The sequence below is a fragment of the Neovison vison genome, chromosome 13 (assembly GCF_020171115.1).
Source record: "Neovison vison isolate M4711 chromosome 13, ASM_NN_V1, whole genome shotgun sequence".
NCBI classification, from domain to species: Eukaryota; Metazoa; Chordata; class Mammalia; order Carnivora; family Mustelidae; genus Neogale; species Neogale vison.
Genome location: NC_058103.1, coordinates 87502329 through 87521989, shown reverse-complemented (window position 1 = coordinate 87521989; position 19661 = coordinate 87502329). Strand labels below are relative to the sequence as shown.

The window sequence follows — 19661 nt, the reverse complement described above, 5'->3', positions numbered from 1 at the left end:
TATAAAACCAGTCATAAAACAGTCCAAGGAAACTGGAAGCTTTTTTTAAGACAATTGCTGACGACAATTAAAATTGAAATTAAAAAGACGACTTACCACATTTTCCTTCAGTTTCCTCAGTCGGTCATCGATCTCCCTCAGCCGGTTTTGCTGATCCCGTTGCTCTTTGGTATTCCGAAGCACCTTTTCTCCTGGAGTTATTTCCATGTTTCTATCATCATCATGAAAGTCAGGTTCCTAATAAAAAAAAAAAAATTAATGCACAGGCTGAAAATGTACTGTCATACATTGCTCTGAAACAAATGAGATTTGAAAGTTAGTTTTGCTTCTCAGACAGTGTTTCTGTCCTTCAAAATGACATTCATAATTCTCTTAACTCTTCCTATTTGAGAGGGAAAGGTCCAACTGTACATGAAACAAGTAGGAAAATAAACTCAGTCATCTGGAAAGCAAGAAGTTCGAGCGAAAAGAGCAGTGGCCAGGAAGTGGCACCTGGATTCTCATCCCCGCTCTATACTTACCAGCTTAAGATCTTGGGCAAATCACACTTTGTCTGGACACCACATTTACCATTTATAAATGACAGGGGGAAAAAAAATCCCACCATTCTGGCTATTAGAGACCGAGGTTCAAGGGCAAACTGGCCTTGGCAAAGTCAGGAGTTTTGAATCCTGGCTCTACCCGGTTCCTGACTAGGATGACCTTAGGGAAATCAACTAACCTCTCTGAGCTTCGGTTCCATCGTCTGCAGAACGATAATAACATCTAGCCTAAAAGTCATCACACTACGTCACTGGCATGCAACAAATCTTAGTGCCTAAAAAATGTGAGCGAAATATGCCCTTTGAAAAGAGTATGAACGACAAGGTGAAAATATTTCACTATTATCAGCAATATTTGAATGGACACAACCATAACCTCCCAAAGTTAATGTTTTTCTAGGTGATAAAAATGGGTATTTCTTGACAGTAAGTTGGCCTTCTATCTATAGCTAAACCTCCCACTTTACTCCCATAGATCTCCTACTCCCTGTTGCCATGTAGGAGCCTGACATTCATGTCATGTTTGAACTTGCTCAAACCAGAATCCTCCCATATTCCCAAGCCTTACAGATGGTTGGTCACCAAGAGGAGTCGCCATCTCACTTTCTAGTACCTCTTAATCAAGGCCCTCCTCTCTTTCTCACTCCCTCGTCATTCCTCTGAACCAGTGTTTTCAAAACCTGGGGTGCTTCAGACTTACCCACAGAGCCTGGGAAAATCTTCAAAGGTCCTACCCCCACACTGGACAAAATTCTACTGGAGGGACTAACAGCCTGAAGCACAACTACTTGAAAATTTGAGAACTGTCACCTTAAGCAACTGCTCAAGCCTCTTCACTGACCTGGGTACCACCAGTCTCCCCATGCACTCCAGCCTCTGCAGAGAAGTCACGGAGCAAGGTGCAAAGTCCTCACCCAATCCTGGGCTGTGCCTGGGCTAGCTCCTCATTCTCCTCTCCCACTGCTGGGGTCTCACACCCAAAGGCATGGCAATATTCACTCTTCCTCATTCTCCACCTCTCCATGCCTCTTTCTTCCAGCTCCTCATGAACAGTCCTACTCTGTCTGAACACAGGTGTATTTCCCTAGTGAAATGTTCCCTGACATGCTTAGGAAGGGAAAATGGTCTCTTGATCACACCACCTGTTCTTCATTGTATTAACCATACTTCTGCTGCTTAGACTGGGATTGTGACTGATTCCAATCACTATACTCCTGAAGCCAGATGGACCCTGGTCCATGGACTGTACAGCTGAGCCTTGAACAGCATGAGTGTGAGCTGCTCAGTCCACTTTCATGCAGATTATTTTTCAACAAATAGAGTACAAGACGTATAAACATATTTTCTCTTCTTTATGATTTCCTTTCCTCCACCTTGCTTTATTGTAAGAATGCAGTACATGATACATAGAGCATTCAAAATATGTGTTAATCAATTCTTTATATTACGGGGGAGGTTTCCAGTCAACAGTGAGCTATCAGCAGTTAAGCTTCCAGGAAGTTGAAAGTAACACAAAGATTTTTCAACTTCATGGAGGGAGGGGTCAGTGCCCCTCACCCCCACATTGTTCAAAAGTCAACTGTGATTTGGTTCTCGGAACTCTGATCACACTCATGTTTCAATGAAATTTATATTGTGTAAAATTCTACTGGAAGAAACTATTAATTTCAAGAAGCGATTTTTTACATTTTGTGTTCCCCAAAAGGGGACTCATTTCTGGTAGCTTTGATGCCTAGAAGCACCCAGAGGGTAAATTAATATCAGGAATATTTTTAAGAAGGAAACCTAATGTTAGGGAGACATGTGGAAAAGATGATATGAAGGTCCCTCTGCATCTTTAAGCATCCAGGATCTCATGAACTTTCACAGACACGTCCCTACTATGAAATAGGATCCACAGTAGAGACACACAGAATCCCACATCCTAAGTGGCTTCTAAACAAAGAAATTTAGTTCTGGGAGCTTGGGAATCCAAGATCAGTGCACTGGCAGACTTGGTGTCTGGTAAGGGGCTGCTTCCTGGCTCCGAGAAGACCATCTTCTTTGCTGGCTCCTCACATGGAAAAAGAGACAAAGGAGCTCTCTGGGTCTTTTTTAAAAGGGCACTAATCCCGTTCATGAGGGCCCTACTGTCATGATCTAATCACATGCCAAAGTCGTGACCTCCAAATACCATCACACTGGGGATTATATTTCAACATATGAATTCTGAGTGGACACAAACATTCAGTCAATAAAATGTAGGGAAATGAAAAGCATCCAAACTGGATTTCATTTCAAAATGGAAATCGTTTTTTTAAAAGGGATGGCATTTTAATAATTTACAACTATAATTTTTTTTAATCTTTGAGTAGGCAAAGAAAAGACATAGAAAGAAAACCATTTCTAAATCAGACTTCATCAGTATATTAAATTTTGCTTATTCAAAGCCACCGTTAAGGCAATCCACAGACTGAGAGTAAAGTATTAAAACACACAAATCTGTCAAAGGACTTGTATTCATAATATGTAAGGGACTCACACAATTCAATAATAAAGGAGAAATACTAAAAATAAATAAATAAATCTAGCTTTAAAAATGACTTGAAAAAAAAATGACTTGAATAGATACTTCATAAAAGATATGTGAATGACAAACAAGTACATGAAGAAATCCTAACATCAGTAAGTCATCAGGGAAATGTAAAATAAAATCACAAGATATCACTACACAGCCACTAAAATGGCCCAGATGAAAACAATTGTTAACACCAAATATTATAAAGGTGTGGACCAAGAGGAATTCTCAGGTGTTATCAGTGGAAATATACGATGGTACAACTACTTTGGAAAATTGTTTGGTAGTTTCTTGAAAAGTTCGATGCTATCTATCCTAGGACCCAGCAATTCCACTCCCGTGAATCTATCCAGGAGAAATGGAAACATGACTAAAGCCCCGTGCACACATGTTCATAGCAGCTTTATGCATACAGGCTAATGTCCATCAACAGGAGAATGATAAACTAACAAACTATGGGAAGCACCTGACACAAGCTAGAACAATGGGACTCTTTCCCCTTGACCTCTGTTTTGTGGTTAGGTTTAGTCAATGTGGTGAGAGACTGGAGGGCTGGAGAAGAGAGAGCTGGCAGTATTTTCCCACTCTCCTCCCTATTTTGGCATGATGGTTTTGGCAGCAATATATCCCCTCAGGTGCCCAACAGGAGAGTGTTCTTAGATTCAACTGAATATTCATGCTCAAAGACAGAGGCCACATGTGGAGAGAAGTTATTGAGAAGAACATAGGACATGAAACACAGCAGGGCAGTGTCAGGACTCCCTCCTCAGTGGGAGTTTCTGTTACAGACCATGCCATGGCAGTTCAGGTGCAAGGGGCAAGGAAGCTACCCTGGTTTAAAAGCTTCTTATCTCATAAGAACATCATCTCTGGAAATGACGCCACAGGCACTCCCCCACAGGGTCCTAGCAAGGGACATGCCACTCTGTAATCACTGCATTTAGAAAGACCCAAGGTATGGCTTCCCCACCAGGTCTTCATAATTCTCCCAGTCCTGGGGTCATTTTTAGCATAGGCAAAGTTGCTTCCTAACCCTTGGCAACATTCCAACCTTCATCAGACTGCCAGGGAAACACTGAGGAAGTTAACTACCGTTCAAATTCTCATGCCAAAGGGGGAAAGGTTGGTAAATCCTTTTTGCCCACACCTTCTATGATTACAATTTTGGATGGCTGGTACTTCTCCCACAGCTCCAGCATTCCCTGAGCTCCAATACACTTCTTCTTCCCCCTACTCAATGGTGCTAGTCCCTAGGTGTCCCAACATCCCTTATTGGCTCCTTTAAATCTATTAATAGTTCCTTCATTTACTTATCTTCAAAATCCAAGCTAGGTGTTTTTCTCTTTCTTGCCCAAAACTCTAATGGGTAGACTGTGTGTGTGTGTGTGTGTGTGTGTGTATTTGTAGAGAAGTAGACTGGAAGGAAATTCAACTTGACGGTAAAAATCTTGACTCTTTCATCTTGTTTTTCGTAGATGTTTTTGTATTTCCTAAATTTTCTATAATACCCATGTATTTATTTCATAAGCAGAAGTCATATTTTATTTTTAGGAAAACAGAAATATTATTCTACCAAGACTATTTCTGTTCTGCTCTGACAATGTGACTCTCTGTACCCCAAGGTACTGGCCCAACGCTTAGATGTTAGCCCCAGTTCTACTGGTGTAACCAGTAATATACTTTTAAGCAAGTCACTTTCTCCTTCTGGGTCTCAATTTCTTCCAAAAGAACTTTCTTCCAACTCTCATAGCTTATGAGTGTGTAATTCTCTACAGCTGAACCCAAGGATATGTAACATCCTTCCTCAGTCGTGATCTGATAGCATAACCATATAGTTCAAATATTTGAAGGACAGCATGCAAGGAAAGAGAGGCCATGAGGGAGCAAAAAGAGGTAATCCTTGATTCTGCCAAAAATTTCCCACTGGCACCATATTCAAGAAGCTCTTGTGGTACCAAGAGGGGTTCTGCTGTCACATCAAAGTGCCAACCAGTACTATCTGTTTTCATGATCCTCAGGAAATATCTTCATTTCCTATGGTAGTAATGTTTGAGCAGATTATCTGACCGGCCATATGGTTTCTGTGTTTCTGAGACATATAGGAATGCTTTTATTCAGTAAAAGTAAAATTCAGTTCAGGAAAAGCTCTCTGTGATATGCACAGGAATACCCAAGAAGCCACCAGAAGAGAACTGTCCTTGAGGTCAATAGATATTTGTTGATTTGACTAATTGACTGTGAAGGATTCTAAGTTCAACCTTAGAAAAATATCTGTAGTGTTGACTGAGCCAACAGGGGTCTTTGAAGCTAGCTAAATAGGAAAATACAAACCTGCCTAAATAAAGCCAATGTGCCCCATGTTTTCAAACAAAAGCTATGCTTTTCAAAAGGCCATTGCTATTTTTCTGTCATCAGATGGGTCATTTGCCAGGCAGTACAAGAAGGAAGGAAAAAAGTCTTTTGGCCAAATTGTTTTTACCATTTTAGAATATTGCCATGAAACGAAAGAAGCCTTGACTACACCGGAGACTTAACATAGAAAAATAAATATAAATATAAACTTTAAAGTAGGGGCGCCTGGGTGGCTCAGCGGGTTAAACCTCTGCCTTCGGCTCAGGTCATCATCTCAGCATCCTGGGATCGAGCCCCACATCGAGCTCTCTGCTCACCAGGGAGCCTGCTTCCCCCCTCTCTCTCTGCCTGCCTCTCTGCCTACTTGTGATCTCTGTCAAATAAATAAATAACCTTTAAACTTTAAGTAGTCCGTAAAACATAAGAGGCAAGAGGAATTCCCCAGATTTATCTGGGAATGTTGGACAGGTTAGCAATGACCTTCAAAGCAACTTCTTATTTATTCCTCAATCCAAAAATCCATGCTTTTATAGCATACATCTATAGTTTTTGAAAATGAGCCAATGGTCAATAAGATTTCTGTGTTTATGCCTAGCATACATAAAAAATTCCCAGTTTCCTGCCCTCAACCAGTATATTGAGTAGTCTGACATCAAGTAGACTACTTGGCCATCATCGGGACTCTGCAAACCTCTAGACCTAAGTGAAACATCTTTCAGGATTACATGTCAAATAACATTTTCTATTTCCTCAGCTTTAGCAAATGTTGAAACAGGAAGAGACAAAAAAAAAAAACAGTTAATTGTTGATGTCAGCAACAGTATGCTCTTGGTAAGAAAAAAGATGAATACAACTACAGTTTTCATCAATCAAACGTGCATTAATTTTTTGTTGGTCTTACCAAAATGTGTACAACTGAATCAACATTTTAAGAACAAAAAAATAAATAAATCAAACTAAGGGAGGCCTTTATGTTCAGTTAAACTAGCTGGTTTAGGGACAGAGAAATGCCTCTTGACAATGAGGACAATTGGAAGACCCTCTCCAACAGGGAAAAAAAAAAAATCTAACCATGAACAGTAATTCTAGATTTAGTAAGACAGATTGCATGAGACATGAATAAATTATACTTCTTTACAAGAGCCAAACTGAATAGAATTTATTATTGAATTCAGTTGCTAAGGACTTAAGAAACTAAATACCCACGTAACTCCTATTTCTTAGATATTTCTGGAGAAAGCTGGAATCTAAGACAGCTACAAAAAAATATGGCGACGAAATTATAGAACATCAGTCAATTTTATGGTGGGATTTACAATATAAGGAAAGAACTAACTGATTTGTTAGAAGGTTAGGAGATGGAGATGGATAGGTACGCACAGTTAAACCACAGATCTTAAGAAAAAAATTGCTTCAATTAGTTCTCTTTTGCTAAGATGAAATGAAAATAAAAACCAGATGTAAAAATGGCACCCACGTGATATTATTCACATTACAGCAGTAGTAGTAATACGCCATTCTTCCTTCTGAATGTGACCACATGCTTTGTTTTACACTAAGGAAATAAGATACATGAAAACCAAATTCTGCTTTGAAAATATTGCCATAAACTTAAGAGCCAGGCCAGGGTATCCTCTGAGAATATCCTAATCAGCAAGCTCAAGAGAAAAAGAAGATTTCTTAATTGCTCCTTTCACAACGACTTCCTTAATCCCTGAGTCACATTTCTGGAGCCCCTCAAATTATTCTGACTGGAGTACGTTTATCCTCCTAGGCCTACGTACCTACCCCTGTAGCCCCTTATAGCTGCCATTGTTGGTAAGTCAGAAAGTCTACACATTTCAACTTGTTTGGGAAACTGTTTTCTTAACCAAAATAAAAACAAAACAAAGCAAAATAAATCTCTAAAGGAATTTTTAAAAATATAGTGCCTTCAGCAAATAACCTTTCTCTGTGCTCCTTCCCTCCAGGACATACTTCCTCTACTCTGGGTAAGATCGGTTTCCATATTGTGGTACTTCTTTCACTGTAAGGTCACCCCACAACTACCCTTCAGGGTGCTATAAGCTGCTTGGAGGTTGGAGATGAAGGCACGTGCTGATCTGGACAACTGATGTCAGCCACCAGAGCCTCTCCGATGAAACAAGCAGGCATTCAACCATATTTTGACGGCCTGCACAGGGGCTGGGAAAGTGACCCCAGTGTGTGAAGGAGGCCTCAGGGCCTACAATACAACATGGAGTTGTGAATACTGTGGCTAACGGGACAATCTGTCCTCCACAGAAAGCCGAAGTTGCCTCTCAGAGCAATCTTGTATGCTGCCAAGCAAGGATTCAGGTTAAATATGCTAGATTTTCTCATTTCTCAAGAAAAACTAGAAGTATAGACGTTTATATGAATTCACCCAATTCTGAAATGTTGGCTTAAAAAAAAAAAAATTGTAGGGGCACCTGGGTGGCTCAGTGGGTTAAGCCTCTGCCTTCGGCTCAGGTCATGATCCCAGAGTCCTGGGATGGAGTCCCGTATCGGGCTCCCTGCTCAGCAGGAAGCCTTCTTCCCCCACTCTCTCTCTGCCTGCCTCTCTGCCTGCTTGTGATCTCTCTCTCCCTCTGTCAAATAAATAAATAAATCTTAAAAAATTTTGTAAACCCTCTGTGGACTAAAGGAAACCCATATGTGGGTCAAATTTGCCACGCACACCACCAGTTCTCAACCTCATGCTGTAAAATGGCAATCTCCTCTGGACCTCTGGCCCCTTCTTCCTCATTCACTAGTTTCTCTTCCTCCTCCTCTCCCTCACTTGTGGAACTGGACTTTCTTGATATTCCTTCTGGTGTGCTTTCTCTCTCTCCCCAGTAACAGCACAGCACTTTGCATCTAGAGCTTTCTATAGCGCTCATCTATGTGGACTTGTACCACAGTTATCTATGTGTAAATAAAGAAAGAAAAGGTGTTCCTTAAGTCGCTTATTATTATTAAAATAACATCATCGGTTGAGTTTTTTGTGTCAGACACAGTGTTGAGTACTTTACACAATCAACTTCTCCACCCTTTAAAAGAGCCCTAAACAATCTGAGGGTTTTGAAGGGGTGGGGAGTGGGAGGTTGGGGGAGCCAGGTGGAGGGCATTAAGGAGGGCCCGTATTACATGGAGCACTGGGTGTGGTGTAAAAACAATGAATTCTGTTATGCTGAAAAGAAATCTAAAAAAATAAAAATAAAAAATAAAAGAGCCCTAAAGAACAATACTATTATTACTACTGCACAGACAAGGAAACTAGGACTCCAGGCACTTCTGATTAATGCCCAAGGCCTCGGAGCTAGGAAGTGAAGGAGCCAGAGCTTGAAGCAAGGCTTTTTGACTCCACAGTTCCACATTCGCCTGCCTTGTCGGTCAGTCCCCTACAATTCCTACACAGGGAGCACTTGATGAATATTGCGGAACCAATTTGCTGAAAAATAGAATTCATATTCCACTTGAAAGACATTCTTTCATAAGGAGCATGGAGGAAAAATTACTGATGAGTTAATGGTTTGCAGAAGGGTTAAAAATAAAAATCATGTGAATAAGCACTATGAATATTTGTGGTTCAGCAACAGATTGGAGCCCATTCATCAACTGCACAGATACGCAAGGTTTAACCACGATACTTTTCAGTATATTTATCCAGAAAGGATTCCAATCCAAAAATAATATCTGCAAAATAATTTGCCATGTTAGCATTTCTGGCTTGAAAATTCAATGTGCAATGCTGGTTTTAGTTAGAAATGAGGAAATGCCAAGAGGAAAATGAACAAAAGCTCAAAGACATTTTTTTTTTTTGCATGCAAGAATCATTAATTATTTCTTTTCATCAGCTATGATGTTACATTTCTGTTTCTGTATCCAATGGGAGTCCCAAAATGCAGTTTTCTCTTTTCTCTCTACCCATATGTTGTTTCACATAAAAACATAAAATGTCAGTATGTGACACCTAAGTAATACACTGGTTTTCCCTTTTAGTATTTTTAAAATATTTTTCTGAACTATAAATGTGAACTCTGAAAATGTGACTTAAATGATGATGACAGAATCTTACTAGAGTCACTTTATCTAAGCCCTAGCTAAACAAATCTCTAAATTCTCCATCTCTTCTTAAAGAATAACATTTGACTGCCACGGAAAAGGTATTTTTTTTTTAACCTTTAGGATCATTACTCAGCTTTGAGATTTCAACTACCCTTGAAGTCCAGTAACACCAACAACCACAACAAAATCAGCTAGAACACAAAAAAGAACAAAAAGCATCCCTGAAAAACAGTATTCATTATTTTTTCACCACACCCAGTGCTCCATGCAAGCCGTGCCCTCTATAATACCCACCACCTGGTACCCCAACCTCCCATCCCCCCCCCGCCGCTTCAAACCCCTCAGATTGTTTTTCAGAGTCCATAGTCTCTCGTGGTTCACCTCCCCGAATAATGTTTTTCTGAAAATAAATTTAAAAAAAAAAAAAAAAAAAAAAAAAAGCATCCCTGAGCAATTTTATTTCCCCGTCTCGAATTCCTGCTTTTGGGAAATGACACCCAGGAACATAAATAAACGAGTGGTGTAACTGGTGTCAAAATCCTGGGGTACATTTGGGTGGGGCCAGAGATTCCGAGTCTCTCTCTCCCAAGAACTCCTACCCCAATCCAGAAACAAGTGGTTTCGACTACCGCTACCCCTGGTGCATAGAGGGCTCAGCAGCAGCTGTGCCTGGCCCTAGCGCACATAAGCTAAGGAAGCCGACATAGCTCCATACAGGTTTTGCCAGCAACCAAACTTGCTTTAGAACATCTTAACGCTCCTCCTTTCCCCTGAAGCAGTTTCAACTGGCCAGATCCTCAAACTTCGATCCATGGCTTCGAGACTCCCTATAAAGCAGAACTTTTACCTATAGAATATTAATTTTTAAGTCTTTTTTAGGACTGAAAAAGTCACGTGCATCTAAGACTGTACAGAAAATGATTTGGTGAAATGTCCACAAAACCGGTAGAGGTAGAGTAACAAAAGACTAGCCGTCTTCTCTTTGAGTAAAAACTACCACTCGACCCCAAACTAGATCCTATGAAGCATTGAGGGGTGAGACACAGAATTTTACTTTTACAAAGCTGCTGTTATTCCTCTGTTTTTCTACACAGAAAATTGTAAACAATTCTTTGAGAGAGCTAGCAAGAGAGGAAACACATTCATCAGCGGAATGAGCTTCACTGCGTGATGTTAAATTAAAAGAAGAATCTGGCAGCATAAGGGACAAGCAGCTGCCATTGCTGATACCTAGAACCAGAGGAATTGAGAGAGAAGTAAGGCTCTTAAAGGACAAATGAGTGCTTTATCAATTTTCTTCTCTAGCCTGTCTTCTGATCATGATCAAGAATTAGCTTAAATTAGAAAGACATAACAACATCAAAACAAATATTTCCCAAGGGACCCCTCCCAGCAAATTACCAACTGAAAGGAAAATGAAGAGGAAGTGAAGTCACCAAAGAAAAATACACACAACACACACACTTAATGGAACTTACTATCACTGAGTTCGTAGTCATGGAAAAAACATTTGGGAAGAAACCTCTTCAGTTAACAAGCAGATTGTCAGATCCTGTGAACTAGCTTTAGCGCACAAACCTGAACAATCTGTGTGCTCTTAAATTAAATCTACCTGATCACTCTGGTTTTCAAGTCTTGGAGAAATGCTGCAAGTTGTTGGTGAGGCTGCAGAAAGTTCTTGGAGCTTTGAGTCAATTTCAGCAAGCTGCTGGTGCTGGGTGGTTCCAAGGGTGTATCCTTCTCCTGGAACCAGCCAGCCAGACTGATCCCCCTAAGAGCAAACAAGCAAGGGTCACCAAGTCATTCCAATGCTATGTTTTTTTCTTTCCAAAATATACCTTTCAAACTGCTACAGCAATGCTCATCTCACACACACACACACACACACACACACACCCCAAAACAATACAAAAAAAAAAAAAACCCACAAAATTAACATTGGGATAGGGAAAGAAAAAAATTATATTATGTATGGTTTCATTATCTCTCAAATCTGTATAAAGTATATCCTACATTTTGTGGGGTTTTTCCCTGTGGAATAAATCTCTTAGCCTCGCAGTTTGGTTCTTACAGCATTCTCACTTCTCCACTTTGAAAAAGTGGTTTCTGATATGTTGAATAGGAAGAAATCATGTTTCCCCCATAATGGACATGGTATTTTCAAGATCTGTCTCTGAAAGGTAACATAGGATCTATAAACGCAGTTGTTTGGTCCCATGAGTTTAACTGGTCATCTAGTTCCTTATTCAACAAACACATGTTTAATAATAGGTTAAAGCGCATTCATAACGTTCATTCAGAAATCTTGTACTGAGCACCCAACGTCCACAGGCATTACACTGGGCACTGGTCATTCACTAAGAATCTCATAAGCTTTGCTCTCAAGGAGTTCTAGGTCTTTCGGTAGCAAAGATTTTAACAAGGTATGAAGAGTGCTGGTGAGCCCAAGGTGCCATGGGGACCAGTGAGGGTCAAAAACCTTTGTGGACATGAGGGAGCAGAGAGATAATGTGGTTGGAGAAGGCTTCCTGGAGGAAATAATCAATCTTCATCACATCTTAATCAGGGAAGCAACATGATTGGCTATGCATTTTTTTTAAAAGATTTTATTTATTCATTTGAGAGAGAGAGCACAAGCAGGGAGACAGGCATAGGGAGAGGGAGAAGCAGACTTCCTGCTGAGCAGAGAGCCCGATTTGGGGCTCGATCCCAGGACCCTGGGACCATGACCTGAGCCGAAGGCAGATGCCCAACCCACTGAGCCACCCAGGCACCCCTGGCTATGCATTTTAAAATGGGCTGGTGGGGTGCCTGGTGGCCCAGTTGGTTAAGCGCTGGACTCTTGATTTCAGCTCAGGTCATGGTCTCAGCGTGGTGGGATCGAGCCCCATGTTGGGCTCTGTGCTCAGCACAGAATCAGCTTGTCCCTCTTCCCTCTACTCCTCCCCCTGTGCACACATGCATGCTTTTTCTCACTCTCTATCTCCAAAATAAGTAAATAAAATCTTTAAAACTAGAGCTGGTGAAAACAAGACTGGAAGCAGAAAATCCAGTTAAGATACAAAAGTCCAGGCACCTGGGTGGCTCAGTCGGTTGGGAAGCCAACTCTTGATTTGGGCTCAGGTCATGGTCTCAGGGTCCTGGGATCGAGCGTCAGGGAGTCTGCTCAAGGATTCTCTCTCTCTCTCCCCCTCTCTGCTGCTCCCCCAACTCACATTCACAAGCATGTGCTCTCTTTCTCCCTCAAATAAATAAATCTTTAAATTAAAAAAAAAAAAAAAGCAGAAGCCATAATCTAGAACTTAAGTGATGAGCACCCAAACGAAGGAATACAGAACACAGGACAATTACCAGAGATAATTAGGGAGTAGAATTTACAGAATCTGGAGATAATTTGATGGAAGAGTGAAAGGAGGAGCAAGGATCAAAGATAAAAAACAAAATCTGGATTCTGAGAACTAGGGGTGTATAGTGGTCATATTGACCAAGTGAGGGAATGCAGAAGACATAATAGGTTCAAGGAGAAAAATGATGAATTCTGTTTGGGAACTTTTGATATTCATAGATGTCCCTAGGATATCCATAGATTATGTTAGGTAGTTAAATATATTTGAAGTTCAAGATAGAGACCTAGATTGGAAATAAGTATTATGGACTCACCTACATCTCTATGATGGCTTAAACCCTTGAACCATGGGAATGGATGAGGTTACCCAGAGAAACATGTAGCACAAGGACAGAAGAATCATGAAAACACTAAGAATAAAGGGCAAATGGAGGGCAAGGAAGTTTTAAAATTTCATACACTTTGGTTTCATGACTCTAATACCAGGAATCAATCCCTAAGTGGTAACCACAAGAGAGACATGCAAAAACTCACACAGCAAGAATTACATGTCTCGCCCTAACCCCAGCATCCCATCTCCCTTCCTGTTTCAGTAAAACCAAACACTGCATGAGCCTTAGTAGGAAACAGGTCCCTAACAGACACCTCTTCTGCCCACCCTTGGCATCAGGAAGACAAGCAAATGACCCAGAATTAGCCAGTCAGAAGTCAACACCCTGGATTTTTGACTCTTGAGGGAAAGAGATACAAAGATGCAGGGGAAGTGAGACCGTAATTAATGGCGATAGCAGTAATCTTGGGCCTACCAGTACTGGTAGCAGCAATCATCTAGTGGGGGTGACTGCTGGCTATGACACAATCCCTAACCAGCCTGTTTCTAAGGAGTTTCCATAGCCATGTTTCTGGGTATCCTGATACCAGATGAACTTCCCACCAAGTCTGTGGGCTATACAACTCTCCAATACATTTATTCTGTTCTTTCCATTGAAGTCCATCTCTGTTTCTTGCAACCCAGAACACTGACTTATATGTTTTTGCCATGTCATTTAGAGTAAAGAATAATTACAAAAAGTCCAAATGTCTAAAAATAGGGAAAAGTGAAGAGATTGTAGTACATCCATACAAAGATATGATATATTAATAAACATTTTAAATACACTTGTGAGTCGGCAGTGAAAGTTATTATACATCATTATAAAAAATAGTATTTTGTCACAAATAAGAAACTCCCGTTAATTTTTCCTAAAAACAAGGAATATACATACTATATGATCTAAATGAAAAATAATGAGTCACCAAATAATGAAACTATGGAACGAACCAATGGCTAAATATTTGGGTGATAAATCCAAAATTTTTGTTTGAATGGAATTCTTTTTTAATGACACTGGAAATAAAAGAGAATGTCAGATTAAATTCAACAGAAATGTAAATGTTTCATGCATTATTCTGTCACAGAGGGAAATTATATGAAATATGTAGGAGATGGTATCATGTTTTTCCATCTAGCACCTTCTAGCACCTTGCTAATGTGGGAAATTTGTAGCTTTCAGAAGTTTTGCCTCCCTAAGACAGAACCCAGAAAATGCTCTTCACCACCCTCCTTTACAGTGAGTGCTCAGTGTGGTAACCAAAGGTCTACAACCAAACCCTCACATTCAACACTGATTTAGATATGGGTAATTTGAGATATAATGCAAAACTCATTTTGCCAATAGAGGCAAAATGGCTTTGGGGAGTGCCATTCATTACAAGTGTAAATTCCCCAAATAGAAAGAAATCTTCTAGGGGCTCCTGGCTGACTCAGCAGGAGAAGCATGCAACTCTTGATCTCCAGGTTGTGAGTTCGAGCCCCCTGCTGGGTGTAGAGATTACTTTAAAAAAATAAATGAGGGGCGCCTCGGTGGCTCAGTCAGTTAAGCGTCTGTCTTCAGCTCATTCCAGGGTCCTGGGATCAAGTCTCACATTGGGCTCCCTCCTCAGCAGGGAGTCTGCTTGTTCCTCTCCCTCTGCCTTCCCCCATTTGTGCTCACTCTCTCTCTCTCTCATTCTCACTGTCTCAAGTAAATAATCTTTTTTAAAATAAATAAATATTTAAAAAAAAACAGAAACCTTTTAAAAATTCTTAGTATCCTAGAGAGATTCAAAAGACTACCCCATTTTCACAATTAAACATGCCACTATGAAGAACCACCCAAGGGCAGGAGGTTCTGGGGAATTAAAACGTAATTACCATCCTAGTCACTCTCTTTTAGTTGCACAGTCATTTGTCAGAAATGGAAGGATGAGTTAGCACTCCAGAAAGAAAAAGACACACATAAGTGCCAACGACTATAGCAAATTTGAGGAATTTGAAGAAGTTTGGTATGGTTTAAGAATATAGTAGATGGGGTGCCTCGGTGGCTCAGTCAGTTGAGCTTCTGCCTTTGGCTTGGGTCATGGTGCCGGGTTCCTGCCTTGTTAAGATACAAGATTTTAGAGGATTTAGAAGATTTTTGAAGTTGAGAAAAAATAGACATTTTAATGTATTTTAAGAAATTGAGGGTTAGCAGCACCAGATCAGATATAAAATACTGAACTGAATCCTCAAACTATGAGAGGAAAAGGAGATGAAGTTAAGAAAACTAAATAAATCTAGGGACGCCTGCCTGGGTGGTTCTGTTGGTTGAGCGTCTGTCTTTGGCTCGGGTCATGATCCCTGGGTTCTGGGACTGAGCCCCACATCCAACTCTCAGCTCAGCAGGGAGCCTCCTTCTCCCTCTCCCTCTGCCTCCTGCTCCACCTGCTTGTGCTCTCTCTCTTTCTCTTTCTGTCAAATAAATGAATAAAATCTTAAAAAAAAAAAAAAGAAAGAAAGAAAACAAAATAAATCTAATCAATGAAATAACAAGATGGGGGGGAAGGTCTAAACATAATATAAATGAATAAATCAAATATCCTCATTAAAAGATTAAGAATAAGGAAATAATAACAAAAGATAAAGAAACAAAGACACAACAGCAATAACAAAAATCCAGCTATATGGTATTTGTAAATAATCTACCTAAAAATAAAAGTAAAGGATAGAAATGAGTTAAAAATAAAGAGAGGGACAAGACACAAATACTAACCAAAATAATACGTAAAAGGCAATATTTAATAATAAATATTCACTGTTAAATCCTTTCTGGGTACATAAGGAAGATAGATCTACCATGCCATAGTTTGGAACCCAGAGAATCAATGGCTAGCAGCTTGCCTAACATCTTAATAATGAAACCAGGAATGAGACGCAGGTCCCTTAAGTCCTACTGTTTTAAAAAAAAAAAAAAAAAAAAGTCTTATTGTTATCTTAGCTTTTGTTAATAAAATTAATTACCACAAATTCTAAAGCTAAAATATTTCCAGATTCTGTGGGAGGTTAGCAGTTTGCTTTACCTACTTCTCGCCTCTGCTTCAGAGAACATAACAGCTGTTCTGAGGCCTCACTATCTATCCTCTGCCTGTCAGGGGATGGATCTCCCCAGGCAATCTCGCCAGCCCCAGACACAGCAACACTTTCCTACATTCCTAGACACAGCCCCCGCTGGGCCTGCAACTTCTCAGGAAAGAACATTTCCGAGGTTGTAGTCTGTGACATATGTAGATTTGTCTGTGATTTGGGGTGAGGGTGGTGGGGTAGCAACTTTGTTTGCCTGCACAGGACATTTTTAAATGAAATTAGTTGTCAACATCTAAAAGTATTAAAAGTATTTCCCACAGAAAATCTGAATTTCTAGCTTCTCTTGATACGTTGGAGGATCCAGACAGCCCTGGGCTGAGATTTCCAGTCTCAGCCGCCAGCTGAGGAGGAATGAGGGCCTCAGCGGCTTGGCACACCCTCCCCCACTGGTCACAGGTACTGTTGCTCATGCACAGCTTGTGTTCCTACAGCAAAAACGACCCTCTACACCTACTTATCTGAGGCCGGTCTAGTTGCAGAACCTGAGACAGGATTTCTTGCTCCAGTGACTTTCTGAGGGCACACTCCCAGGAGAAGCCATGTGAGGGAAGCAGGCGAGGACAAGGGAAACACAACCAGGCAAGGATGTGGCCTCAGGTGACCCCTGGGGAAGCTCTGGAAGACAAACTGCTCCACAGACCCAAGCCTGTCTTGAGTTGGGAGGGGATGGGAATGGAGAGGGGGAGCTACCCTAGGCTGTTCAGCTCCCATTTAACGCAAGGCCAGATTCCAGGGAAGGAGGCAGCTATGTGGCCTTGACACAGGGTAGGGGGATGGAGGCACAGAAGATACCAGGTAAAAGGGATCTGGGCAGGATGCCAGCAGCCTTCACTCCATCATGCCTCTATTAAACATACAGAAATAAAACTAGGTGACAGGGCTAGGGGCTTCAAGATACCCAGGAGAATGCATTTCTTTGTAGAAGTAAAGGATACTTCTGGAAGTTTAGCAGGCAAACAAGAGCAAATGCTAAGCCACTCCCCTGCTCGTGGGACCAGCCCACACCCTATAAACCTCACTTTTGAACCCTGGACTGCATGCTGTTCCCCTCTTTGGACACTTCAGGGACCTGGATGCTCAAGGCGGAAGCAGGATGGTACTCTTTAGGGTTACTGAAGATGACACCAAAATACCCTGGACCAGCTTAGGGATAATAAGAAATGTCCAAAATAAAAGGACACAGAGAAACACATAGATATGTCATCAGTGACTAAGCCCTATTACATCTCAGGTAGAGGTTACTGTGATCGCTAATGTGTAGTCACTCTCACAGTGACATCACATAATCCTCTGAGAGTTGATAACAAATAGGCCAAGAATAAATCTGAAAAATTCAATCAACATCATTTTGTAAAACAGGATTTTTTTAAATATTGTCCCATAATTTGAAGATGTATTCAGATTTGTGATAAGAAGTCAATAACATGATAAAAAATAAAAATTAAGAAGTGTAGAGGTCTCCCATCCAAGTACTAAACTGGCCCAACCCTGTTTAGCTTCCAAGATCAGACAAGATTAGGCATGGTTTGCAAAGTGGCTGGAGCTGGAGAGTATTACATACACTAAGTGAAATAATTCAGAAAAAGACAAATACCATATGATCTCACTCATAGGTGGAATTTAAGAAACAAAACAAATGAACATAGGGATAGAAAAAAGATAGAGGCAAGCCATAAAGCAGATTCTTTTTTTTTTTTTTTTTTTTTGACAGAGAGAGATCACAAGTAGATGGCGAGGCAGGCAGAGAGAGAGAGAGGGAAGCAGGCTCCCTGCTGAGCAGAGAGCCCAATGAGGGACTCATCCCAGGACCCTGAGATCATGACCCAAGCCGAAGGCAGCGGACCAACCCACTGAGCCACCCAGGTGCCTCCATAAAGCAGATTCTTAACAATAGAGAACAAACTGAGGGTTGAGGGAGGGATTGTGGTTTAAATAGGTGATGGGGATTAAGGAGGGCACGGGCTACGGTGACCACAGGTGTTGGGTATTGCATGTAAGTGCTGAATCACTAAGCCCTACACCTAAAACTAAATATTACAGACTGTTAATTAACTGGAATTTAAATAAAAAGTTGAGGGACGCCTAAGTGGCTCAGTCAATTAAGTTGTTGCCTTCAGCTCAAGTCATGATCCCAGAGGCCTGGGATCAAGTCCCACATCAGGCTCCCTGCTCAGTGAGGATCCTGCCTCTCCCTCTTCCCTCTGCCTGCTGCTCCCTCTGCTTGTGCTCGCTCTCTGTCAAATAAATAAATTTCTTCCCAAAATAAATAATCAAAACTACAGAAAAAAAAAAAGAAGATGAAGCATAGAGGTCATTGAATATTAGAGCTTACATACCTCAGGACAGGGCAGCCCCGCATCTCTGTCATCTAAGTCCTTCAAAAGTTCGATCAGCCTTTTCCTCTCTGTGTCCATCATAACCACTGGCTTCCCTGAATCCTTAGCCAACTATGGAATGTTTTAATAAAAAATAGTAAATACTCAAGACAATTCATAGTTCAGGAAAATAAAAATGGGAACTGAGCCTTCTATAGCACAGATACACTTGGGCAAAATCTGTGAGATTAGGCATTTTTCATTTGCGAGGTAGTTTTCTTTGATGCCAAATTTTTGCTCCAAGCAAAGATACTCCTGCTCTAAGCAGGCCCTCGTGTTAGCCATTTTAACAAACACTTTATTTAAAATATAAGATAAAACAAACATGGGCAGTTGGCAAACCTCTCTTTACATAGTATTTATCAATGTAATAATATATTGAGATATTTGGAAAGAAGCTCTTGCCACTTCCTATGTGACATGTATCTACCAAATGAAATTGCTCTTATTTTTTTAATGTTATTTTATTTGTAACTATTTGAAGCTTTATCACATAACTTGCAAATTTGTGCCGATGATATATCTCAACTTTAATCCTTCTAATGAGTTGATAAGGGCACCATGACCAATCACACATATATGGTAATTCTAGAGTTAGGTTTTCAAAAAGCTGTTTAAAAGACAATCCTGAATTATAACTTTGTCTGACTTAGTGAGGAATTCACAAGACAAGTTTGCTACCGTGTCCTGTCACACTATCCTGAAAGTATCTTACATTATAGATCATCCATAAGATGTGAAAAGCGTTAAATATTCTTGATTTAATATTGTACATAAACCACATGCAAAATGCCTTTCATTAAGCAAAAGGCAACATTTTAGATGCAGGGAATTTTAATTAAATTGGCAGAGCTAAGACCAAAAAGAGAAAGTGGACAATGCCAGCTTGTCTTCAGCCCTTGCCTTTACCAAGCTAATGAACATGACATGAAACACAGCT

At 40.6% G+C, this 19661-nt stretch overlaps 1 protein-coding gene across 1 annotated transcript in view; it reads right to left on the bottom strand.

The window, feature by feature from the left end:
• The window catches only part of FSIP1 (fibrous sheath interacting protein 1), a 174859-nt gene that overhangs the window by 111795 nt on the left and 43403 nt on the right, over nucleotides 1-19661 (bottom strand). Inside the window, exons 8-10 of the mRNA XM_044232371.1 lie at nucleotides 18683-18793; nucleotides 11132-11290; nucleotides 97-237 (exon numbers count right to left, since the gene is read on the bottom strand). Of these exons, the coding sequence (XP_044088306.1) occupies nucleotides 97-237; nucleotides 11132-11290; nucleotides 18683-18793 (411 nt within the window). The remainder of the gene's footprint in view (nucleotides 1-96; nucleotides 238-11131; nucleotides 11291-18682; nucleotides 18794-19661) is intronic.